The sequence below is a fragment of the Aethina tumida genome, chromosome 4 (genome assembly GCF_024364675.1).
Source record: "Aethina tumida isolate Nest 87 chromosome 4, icAetTumi1.1, whole genome shotgun sequence".
NCBI classification, from domain to species: Eukaryota; Metazoa; Arthropoda; class Insecta; order Coleoptera; family Nitidulidae; genus Aethina; species Aethina tumida.
Window position 1 is genome coordinate 14,899,090 of NC_065438.1, and position 12,533 is coordinate 14,911,622.

The 12,533-nt window shown below is 25.2% G+C and overlaps 1 protein-coding gene across 3 annotated transcripts in view; it reads left to right on the plus strand.

Moving 5' to 3' along the window:
- The window catches only part of LOC109600482 (transcription factor GATA-4), a 72,770-nt gene that overhangs the window by 56,864 nt on the left and 3,373 nt on the right, over positions 1-12,533 (plus strand). For all 3 annotated transcript variants that reach the window (XM_049965802.1, XM_049965803.1, XM_049965804.1), the window contains exons 4-5: positions 607-719; positions 4,307-4,573. In XM_049965802.1, the coding sequence (XP_049821759.1) occupies positions 607-719; positions 4,307-4,573 (380 nt within the window). The remainder of the gene's footprint in view (positions 1-606; positions 720-4,306; positions 4,574-12,533) is intronic.

The following is a 12,533-nucleotide window of genomic DNA, read 5'->3' on the forward strand; positions in this document are numbered from 1 at the left end:
AACCCAAACGCGTAGGTAACAATCGCAACAATACCATAACACAATTGCACGTCGAGAAGTGCACTTAAGTCGTTACCCCCACCACGGCCGGACCGTGGATCCCGTGGTAATTAGTAAGGGTGACGTCAGCGTCACATGACCGGGCCAGGCCAGGCAGCGCGACGTTTTGAGCGCTGCCCCGATGGGGTCCTGTTAGATTTCGTCCAGCCCGATAGTCAAGCTCCGAACACCATTGGCGCTTCTTCGGGTCCGTGCATTTCGACGCATATATTTTTACTCCACCGTTCACTATCGTTCAGCACGCCGCGACGGTACCACCACGTTCGTCGAGTGACAGTACCACCGATCGGTTAAGACATCGAGGATGGATTTGAATTTTCTCCAGCACAAGTTAGTTGATGATATTTTGAGTTTGTGTGCGGTTGTCGGTTGTTTTCTATTTTCCTCATTTTGGTTTTGGTGATCTCTCGTGCGATGTCCTCTATTTTAGAGCACCTACTTTGCAAAGAGTCAGTAGTACCGGTGCATTAATATTTTGACACGGCCGCGCGTAATTGTCTCCAGTCATGCAAACTAATGTTTTGTTTTTTTTTTTCTCTCTTTCAGCGCTCTGTACGCGTCGAGGGCGCCGAACGCCTATCCAGGAAACATGCCCTATTACAGCGCGACCGAATCGCCGGAACTGCCCCAAACCTCCCCCGAACTGTGGACCAATTCAGGTGAGTGGATGTCACTTTTATGTGATTGCTGTTGCTGGTGGCGGTGCTGGTGTCCGTATTTTTTCAGATATCAAACTTATTATTGTTTTTACATCACCCTTATCGTATTTGAATTTTTTTTATCTACCACATTGTGGTTTATTATCTGTTGCATAGAAATATAAAGGTTGTTTTGCCACATTTTCGTTCCCGGGTTTAGAATTTTTGAGTCCCTTCTTGGACATCTTTTTGGGTTAAATAATGAACCAATATTTTATTTTAAATTTATCAGGAAAGTCAATATTGTAATTTATAATTTCATAAATTTGTAGAAAATGAGTAAGAATATTTATTAGTAAAAGTAATATTTTAATGAACTTAACATAAAATTGATAATCGAGCTGTTATCGCAATGGAGTGGAAATTAAATGATAAAAACTTTAACGGATCGTTGTTATTTTAAAAATTAAATACTAATTGTTAGACGGAAAAAAATAAAATATAACAGGAAGAGAATATTTATAATTATTTTTAGTACCACAATATTTATTCAGTTTATTAGTTAAGATGTAAAAAATAGGAAATACAAAGAGGGCAAAATAAAGAAAACTATTTTGAATTTTAGGTACTATTTGTCGGAATGAAAAAAACTATTAAAGTTTATTGTGAAAGAAATTTATAAATTCTTCTTCAATAACAAAAAGACATTTAAATTTATTTATTATATTTGTATAATTAGTACAGATTTATTTGTTATAATTATTTAGTTAAAAATTGTGATTTAAACACAAACAAAAATACTGAGATTATCTTGAGAAAATATAATAAATAATAACAATATTATAAAATGTCTTAAATAAGTAAATATGATCGACTATTATACTTTATTTTTGTGGTAATTTAATATTTTAATTAGTTTTAAAATTATCAGTCGAGTTTGTTATTAATAAATGATTAAAAAATATATACTATAAATGCAATTCTAAATTTGAACAAACATTTACATATCAACTTGAGAATATTAAGTATTAATATGTTTTAAATTTTAAATTATGAGACGTTTTTAATTTTCAATGCAATGGTAATATTTCATCAAGTTTTAAATAATAAATTATGTGCTAATTTTAATACAACATTATTGAAAGTTAAATTCATAATTTTACATAATAAAATATTATTCCAATTATTTTAATAATTTCTTTGATTTTTTTGAGTTCATAATTTAAACAATTTTTTGTAAAAATCAGTAAGTAATAATAAATTATTAATTATTAATAATAAGTTGAAAAACACATAAAAAGAAGGAAAAATCTACAAATAATTATGAAAAATAATACCTAATAAAATTAACCTTTTATTAAAAATGTAGATACATAAAAAGAATATTAAGTACTAATATATTTTAAATTTTTATTTTTAATGTCAGTTTCGTCACTTTTAAATGATTATGCTTAAATAAATATATAATTTTACATTAAATAGAATAAATTCTTTTAAAATCGTTTTCATTTTCATCAAATAATCAATATTTTTAAAAACAAAACATTTACATCTGATTAAATAATTTCTAAACGTGATTATTAATTATTAATCGTATTTGAAAAAATGTTTAAATGAAACAATGTTTCGAAAAAGACCTAAAAAATAAGGTAGTGGCCATATTTCATCATTTTTTAATAACAAATTATGAGTTGATTTTAATAATCTAATAATTTTACACATCTCAATAAAAGAATAAATTTTTATGTGGGAAAAAATTTTGAAAAAGAAAAAATACTTAAAATAGGAAAGTTTTAGTTAATATAACACTTAATAAATTTAAATTTTTATTAAAAAAATAATATTTTTCTAAAGACATAAAAAATGGGGTATTTATTTGTATTTATGTTTATTTAAATTTCAGTAAGATATTAAAAGTTAAATTCATCATTTTACTTATCTAAAAACTTCTCAATAAATAGAATAAATTGTTTTATTATTATTTTTAAAGAATGTTTTAAAAAGTCTATAAATAATTATAATAAAAAAGTTTTGAAAAAGATAAAAATCTTAAAATAGGATTGTTTTCGTTATAAATAACATTTATTAAATTTATATATATAATATTTTTAAAAACAACACATAAAAACAAAATGAGGTATTTATTTGTATATATACATATTTATTTAAATTTCAATAAAATTTTAAAAGTTAAATTCATCATTTTACCTATCAAACATTTCTCAACAAATACATTATCTTTTTTTTTTAAATTTACAAATTACAATATTTTAGAAAAATTATATTTAATTTAATAATTTCTAAAAGTAATTAAAAATTGGAAAATATGCTTAAATGAAAGAATGTTTTAAAAATATCTATAAATAATTATATGAAGAAATATGTGCTTAATATAATTTTTAATTAAAAAAGGCCTAAAAAATATTGTAATGTAATGTAGTAATTTTTACTATTTTTCTAATTACAAATTATGTGTTATTTTTATTTTAATAAAATATTATTATAGTTAAATTCATAATTTTACCCACCAAAACTCTCTCTATAAATAGAATAAATTCTTTTTCTTTTAACTTCTTTTCAAATCAAAATTTAGACAATATTTTAAAAAAATAAATCAATTATGTCTGATTTGATAATTTTTAAAAGAAATTGGAAAAAATACTTAAATGAAAGAATATTTTAAAAAAGAAAAAAATCTCTAAGTAATTATAGGAAAGTTATGGTGAATATAAAACTTAATAAATATAATTTTTATTAAAAAAAACTATGATTTTGTATATAATATAAAATATTATAAAAAGGTGAGTTTATAATTTTACATTTCTCAATAAATAGACTAATTCTTTTTTTAATTTTCTTCACTACAAAATTTAGAAAAAAATAGATGATTTAATAATTTTAAAAAGTAATTATTTACACTAATTTAATGTTGAAAAAGAAAAAAATATGTTAATAATTAATTTTGGGAAATACAAAACTGATTTTTAAAAAAAAATTATTAACCAAATTTTTACTAGTTAAACTAAAGTTATCATCAACATTCTTATTTTCGATTGGTAATGAGATATTCAATTAATTTTTATCAAATTTTAGTGTTGACCATGAAGAATCCCCCCTGATTTATCGTCCCCCCCTCGATAAGCATTAGTCAAAACATCGCGTATGAACAAGTGGTTTGTGCCGGGCAGCATATGCTTAAAATAAATTACATTTATTACATGTAAAATTGATAACGGCCTGTGCAAATTACGCGTCCTATCAAAAGTTGTTTTCTTTTTTTACTTTGTAACTGACCTGCTTCAAAAATAAACGCACGTTAGTTGGGCAGGACGATAAATTTTGCGAATTGGAAAATGTCAGTCGTGACCTCAGCCGAATGTATTAAATTTTTTGATAAACCCATTTATTTACTGCCCGATATGCTCACACACACACACATTAAATTATGAATTTTTAATTATCGAGAATTACGTCGTTGTGTGTCGGTTTTATATTTATATGCATATTAATTTCGTTGCCGCACCAGCAACAGGAAAATCTGGACCGAAACCGAAGCCTGCGGTCGCCAGATAAAAAACCTTTATTTATAATAACCCGTTTGTTGATAGGGGTCAACACTAGCACCGGAATCTCCCTATCGGAGGACTACTCGAAGGTGTCGTCGTCTTTGGCGACGGCGCTGCCCAGTTTCCACAGGCCCATCTCCACCTACCAGACCAACAGTGCACACAGGGTGACGACCCAATATCCCAACATCAGCAACAACGGAACGTACGAGTGGCCCCAGTCGTATTTGGACCAGAGCTCCTTGCCCTACACCACATCACCGACCAACGCCAGGAACCGTCTTCCTGCCTCATCCTCCCTCGCAGCAAGTAAGTCCACTTATCCACCGGATTCGGGTGCAAGTGACCACCCGTCACTTGGACCTTGGCGCCTTCTAACTTTTAAGTTATGGATTATGCACTGACAACGGTTTGGTGACGCACCTTATAAATATATTACTTTTTTCACTCGTCGAATAAATTAGGGAAATTAAATTATTTGATCGTTTCAAGGTTCGCTAGTGCCGATTTTCGATAAGCCAAAGCGAACCATGACCTTCCCCAACCGTTGGGCTGACGCAAAAAAACTAATCTAAGTTGTTTGCTCAGAGAATTTCGAAGTAAAGTCCGGTTGTTTGCCCGGCGTCCGGCCGATATCCTGTCAAATAACGATTCTACCCAACGATTTTACGTCTCGCAAGAAAATCCGGAGGTTTTTTTTTTCGTAATTTAGCCGTACGTAACGGTCAGTCGATTCAGTTGTTGAAGGTTAGTGTCGACAAATTTATTCGGAAAACGGCAAAATAGAAAAAAAAAAAACGTTAAGTGGCATCAAGACTTAATTACATATTATTTTAGTTTTTAACATCGTGCGACGCACACACACCGCGGACTTCATGAGACTCGCATAAATTCTGCATTTGCATTCGTTAAGTTCGACATTAGAAAATGTCCTTAAATTGCTTCAGTCTATTTCCACGTCGGTTCGTTTTAATTTGATAACGCCGCATTACAATTAGGCTGCATAAAAAGAAATAACGTTTCACACACACCGAAGTTGATTTCTATGTTCCGATTATCCGACTGTGTTTATGCAACGGTTATCGAAATGCATTGCAAAAAAAAAAAAATTGGAAAACTGACGTGTAATGTACAAGGAACTTTTTAGTGTCTTTTTAAATTGCTTGGATGGAAATTGGTGGATTGTAAAAGGTGTTCGTCCATTATGTATTAATTAATTTTAATGTAATTAATTGGCATTTTTACCGCCGTTATTCTGGGAATGTACATCGATCAATGTCACTTTTAGAAAAGTGCATAATGTATACATCAATCAACATATTTGTGATTTTGACAACGGATTTTTCCATAAAATTATACATTATATGAATATTTAGATACATTTAAATTTAAAAGAAAAAATTAAATATTTTTAATAAATGCACAGAAAATTAACTTAACTAATTAATTTTGTAATTGTAATTTCAATCTAGATTTTAAGTTTTTTTTATTATTTACAAGAATTATTAAAATATTTTGTCTTTTTTAATGTTTTTAATATTTTTAGTTTCTTATTATTTAAATTATTAATAATTATAGTCATTAATTTCTAATTCTTTTATTTTTATTTGGAATAAAAAATAATTTTTTAATACATTTTTAGTTTTTTTTTAATTTAAATTAATATTTATTTTAGATATTATAGAAATATGTAATAAAATGATATTTGATTATTAATATATTTTTATTAATTTTTATTTAGAATTAATTTAAATGAATATAAATTTTGGAATAATTTTTAACATTTTATTTTATTACTTATTTGGAAGAAAAACTTATTTTTTAATCTATTTTTAGGTTTATTTTAAAAAAAATTAAATACATATTGTTTTGTAATTGAAATTATTAATATTTACTTTTTTACTTTTATTTGGAAGAAAATCTATTTTAAAAGCATTTTTAAGCTATATAAAAATTTAAATACTAAATTAACTCTTATTTTACTGATTTTAGAAATATATAATAAAATAATACTTTATTGTTAATACATTTTTAAATAAATTATTATCTTTTTTATTTAGAATTTAGGTACGTACAATAAATATAAATTTGGTATAAATATTAATTTTTTATGTATTTTTATTTAGAAGAAAAACTTATTTTTTAATCCATTTTGGTGACATTTATTTGAAAAATTAAGTACCAAATTAGTTCTTATTTTACTGATTTTGGAAATATGTAATAAAATATTTTTTTATAATTAAAATAATTTTATATTTATTATCTTTTTTATTTAGAATTAAAATACATACAATAAATATAAATTTGGTATAATTATTAATTTTTTATTTTTTTTTTACTTTTATTTGGAAGAAAAACTTATTTTTTTATCCGTTTTTAGGTTTATATTATTATTATTATTATTATTTATACATTTTATTTATTAATACATTTTATTAATATATATTATATATATATTATATTATTATTATATTTACTTTTTTACTTTTATTTGGAAGTAAATATTTTTTAAATCCATTTTTAGGTTTTTATAACATCAATTTAAAAAAAAATGAGTACTAAATTAATTCTTATTTTACTGATTTTAGAAATAGGTAATAAAATAATATTTTATTGTTATTACATTTTTAAATTATTTATTTTGTTTTAAATTTATATTTATTTAAATAAATAAAATTGGGTATAATTGTTATTAACACTTTTTTTACTTTTATTGGCAGAAACTCTTTTTTAAATCCATTTTTAGATTCATCTATTAAAAAAAAATAAGTGCTAAATTGAACCCTATTTTACTGATTTTAGAAATATGTAATAATATTAAATTAATATTTTATTATTAATACATTTATAAATTATTTTTATTTATCTATTATTTATCTTTTGTATTTAGAATTAAATAAATATAAATTTGATATAATTAATAATATGTTTTTTACTTTTATCTGGAAGCAAAACTAACTTTTTAATCCATTTTCAAATTTTTGTGACAATTATTTAAAAAAAAAAAAATAAGTACTAAATTAGTTCTTATTTTACTGATTTTCAAAATATATAAAAAATATTTTATAATTAATACATTTTTAAACTATTTGTTATCTTTTTTATTTAGAATTAAAATAATATCAATTTGGTATAATTATTAATTTTTTTTTTACTTTTATTTGGAAGAAAATCTTATTTTTTAATTTTCTTTTAAGTTTTTGTCATATTTATCTAAAAAAAAAAAAAAAAATTAATTGCAAAGCTAACACTTACTTTATTAATTATAGAAGTAATATTTTATTATTATTACATAAATTATTTATAATTTTTAAATTTAGAATTAAGATACTATAAATACATTTTGTTATTTATTTAGTTTTATTGGATACAAATTTCTTTTTATTCATTTTTGGATTTTTATTATATTTAAGTATAAAATTTATAGAGTGAAAAAATATATAAAATAATATTATTATTACATAAGAATATATTTAAATATTTAAACTCCCTATTTTGTTTTTCCATTGAAATTGAAAGTCTATTTGTAATTATGCAATTTGAAATTTTGAAGGAAACAATTAGCAAATTAGTAATCAAATTAGACAAATTGTATGTATAATTAGGCCACAATTCTACGGAACTAAAAACTTTAACCGACGACATCCACGTGCACTTATTTTTACAACTTGTTTATATCGCATTTTTAACACTTTAATAAAAAAAAAAACAACCGAGTCGAAGGTTTATCACTGTAGCAAATTAATAGCATTGTTTATAATTAATTAATTATGAGTAAACCAACTTATTTCCTCACGGTAACAGTTAAAGTATCATCGGTGGCGTTAACACCACAAGATATGATACGTATCGGAGGGGCCACCCAAAAAGTGCAATAAATTTGCCAATGAGTCAAAAAAAAATATTTAAATTCTGACCCAGAGGCGCACGACCAACCCCCAAAAGTATAGAGTTACCTTCGGCCGATTTCATGGGCTTTTAAACCCCATTGCCAAAACCGTGTTGACATACGAGTCTTTGCTCCACACACACACACACACATCAAGTGTGTGTGTGGCGCAATAAAACCGATAGAAAACAGATAAGGGGCGTAAATCTTTTGGGAGTTCGGTCCACTTTTACACGCTACGTGTCGGTTTTAATTTTTTTTTTTTGCCGCGTACAAATTAATACATTTCGGCTCTCGAATCGGTTTTAAGTGCTAACATGTGTAGCGGATCTTCGGCGTCTTCGGGATCGTCGTGGCACATTTTAATCGGGCAAATCGGTTGCACAAATATTTTCGAAAACAACGACCGGTCCCCCGATTTTAACTCTTGGACGCAATAAATCACAATTTTGGCGAGATAGCGACAATCGAAAAATATATTTTGTCACGGCACCGATAAGGACGGGACGGGACAAATAAAACGAGTTGCAACTGTTGCAGCAATCTTGCAATTAAAAAAATCTTCCGAATAATCACTCACCGCGTATGTGCGTCCAGATAAAAATAACTGACCTATACCGAACAACAACGGCGATAACGGAGCTAACGTTATTTATTTCGTACGACGGATATTTTGTTTGAATATTAATTGTGTTTAATCAATTATTTTTTTTTTTCGCAAGAGACGCAAATCGCTTCGACTTGACCTAGTCCACGCGACGTTCCTTTTTTCCCGTGCACCGTAAATTAAATGGTGTTTTAATAATTATTAAATTGTTTGTTAGGTTTTCCCAATAGTTGTTCGGTTGTCTCATCAAAAACCACTTAAATGTTGATAGAAGTGTCTCAATTAATGGTTATTTTGACCTCTAAATTTTTTTAGATTTTTTTTCTTTGTTTTTATTAATATTTTTATTAAACGGAATTTTGTTTAAAATACAAAAATTTTATATTTTATTCTACTTTTCATCTCTTCATCTTTTATGTACAAGTTTACAAAGTAATTGAGTAATTTTTACTGATTATTTTTTAAATATTACTTAAAAAATAATATTTTTCAAATTTTTTTTTTTTGTAATTTTAAATTTTTAAAACGCAATTAAAACAATTTCTTTCAGATTTTATCACGATATTTCTGTAAAAAAACACAAAATTTCAATGAGAATTCTAAACGAAAAGTTTTAAGCTTTCTAATTTTAAATATACATAAAACTAATCTTAAACATATTAAAAAATCAACAAAATAAGAAACAAAATAATTTAAATAATTCTTTTACTTTTTATATTTTTTGGTTATTAATATTTTATTATAATTAATTATTAATTATAATTTTAATACAAAAATTTATATTCTATTCAACTATTCATATCAAATTAAAAATTTAATCACACAATGTTTGTTGGTTTTTTTAAAATATTATTATAAAAATCATATTTTTTTTGAAACTTTTTGTAATATTTAATTTACTTTTTTATATTTGGGCCAAAAAGTAGTTATTGTTAACCTTCTAAAACATAATTAAATTAAATATTAATTGTACTATTGTTTTAGATTTTGCATCAACAATTGTCAACATTAAGTTTAAATGACAATTTTAAGTAAAAAGTTTTTAACATTTAATTTTATCAAAAATTCCTATCAACAAAATAAGAAACGTAAAATAATATAAATAATTCTTTTATCTTTTCTATTTTCTTATTCATTAATATTTTTATTCAACGTAGATCCTTGATTATAATTTTAATACACAAATTTATATTTTATTGAACTTTTGATATGAAATTAGAAATTTAATTATACGATTTTTGTTAATTATTTTTAATATTATTTTAAAGATAGTCTTTTTGTAGTATTTAAATTTTATTAAATTTAAAAGGAAATTATTTTTAACCTTTTAAAACATAATTAATTATGTAATTACAATTGTATATAAGTAATTGTATAATTTTAAGTAAAATATTTTAACCTGTCTAATTTTAAGAATACATAAAACTATTAAGAACATTAATTTTAACGCATTTAAATTAAATTAAAAATTGTATCATTTTTTTCCAATTGTCTCACAATAATTTTGTAAAAAATATTAAATTTAAATAACAATTTAAATAAATATTTTTAACCAAACTAATTTTAAGAATAGATAAAATAGTAATAAAAATTCAACAAAATAAACAAACATAAAATAATTTAAATAATTCTTTTAAATTTTCTTATTTATTAATATTTTTGTGTAACGAAGATCTTTAATTATAATTTTAATATAAAAATTTGTCTTTTATTAAACTTTTCATATTAAATTTAATTATACATTTAACTTTCTTTTTTATATTTTTACCAAAAAGAAATTATTTGAATTAGATTAAATTAAAAATTAATTATATCAATTATACCACAATAATTCTGTAAAATACATTAATTTTAAGTAAAAAATCTTAAGTCTATCAACAAAATATGAAACATAAAATAATTTAAATAATTATTTTAACTCTTCTATATTATTAATTTAATATTTTTATATAACGAGATTCTTAATTATAATTTTAATACAAAAATTTATATCAAATCAAATTAGAAATTTAATTATACAATTCTTGTTAATTATTTTTAATCTTTTAAAAATTATATTTTTCCAAATCTTAAGCAAAAAGTTTTAATCGTTCTAAATTTTAAGTTACATAAAATATTATTAAAATTCTCATAACATAAAAGAAGTTTTTTATATTAAGTTTACAAATTAATTGTACATTTTTTGTAGATATTCCATTTAAAACGCAGAGAAAATATTGACTTCAAATGATATTATCAGATTAAGTTTTAACTAATTTTGAAGTCACATATATAAAATCATTAATAAACATTTCTATCAACAAATGAAGAAACATGAAGGAATTTAACTGATTATTTGACATTTTTATTAAGTGCAAAAGATAATTTTAATTATTGATATTATCAAAACTTTTTATATAAGTAATTAAATATATTTAATGAGTGTTTATTGAAATAAATATTTTTAGAATGCATTTTAAAACGCAATATTTCATTATAAATAACTAAACATTAAATTTTAACAAATTGTTGTTAATAATTTCGTGAAAATTTTTAATTTTAATTCATATTAAATTAGTTAATTCAACTAAAAGCAGTGAATTGTTTCAGTTGATAATTTTGTTTCAACATTAAATAAAACACTTTTAACCGAATAAGGTCCAGTTCCTACCAGATATTTCTGAACAATTTCAAGAATAATATTAGTTGATCACTTAATTTAGTTTGACAAATATGTTTTTAATTTCTCATCGTCAACTAATTCCTCATTTTTCATCGGTAAACTTGACCGGATCAACAGATTGACTTATTCGAAAGCCAATTTGTGGTGACGTAAAGTTGTAAACCGACCCTCCGAAGATTTATGGGGGTGTGTAAAACCCATCCCTTTCCAGACCATAAAAAATTGGCGCCACGCAACTATCCCATTACCATATAAATCAGGTCGTCTGTGTCATAGGTAGCAAAGCTTTTAAATAAAAAAAATGTGGAAAGCTTGTAAAACCGAAAAAATATGTTTGTAAACTCGATTCTACTAAACACCACACACACACACACACACACTCACACAATTGTGTCGAAGATCATGTTACAATTCCAGCGAAATGCGCTTATCAATTTTCAATCATTATTGATAATATAAACAGTAGTCAGTTGAATTCGCAGTAATATGTATCATCAATAAAAATCAATGCTTGTGCTTCTGTTGCTGAGTCGTATGCGTCAGACGAATCTCGTGAGTAATTTGGTCATGGAATCATTCTGAAGGAATCCCTTTGTCTTAAAGTAAAATAAAAATGAAATTACATCCACGCACAATTTTTTTTATTATTATTTCATTGATGCGGTCTAATTGTGGCATGATAGTCCGCAAAACGATTTTATAGATTATTGCAGCGCAATCAGTTTCGCTTTCTTCTCGGAACGGTAAACATGACGCAGCATGTGGCCGGCCCTAGAACCTGGCATTTGCATCCTCCGAACCTTGCGGATTGTTTAGTCGCGACTATTATGACTGGTCATCGATTCTCATTGTCGGCACACCGTCTGATACATCCGATACTTCTATGCCCCGCTGCAATTACCGCACCATTTTCTACGTCCATCAAAATAATAAACAAGCCGCGACAGTTTCCGTTCCGCGGCATCATCGGTACTCGCCGTTGATTTTCCTAAGTGACGTTAAAAAAAATTCCACCAGCGTGACTCAAAACCGACCGTCGATGTTTCCTATTGATTTTCTAGAGTACACAATAGTTCGGGCATTGTCTCGTGCCGGAAACAGGTAAAAAGAT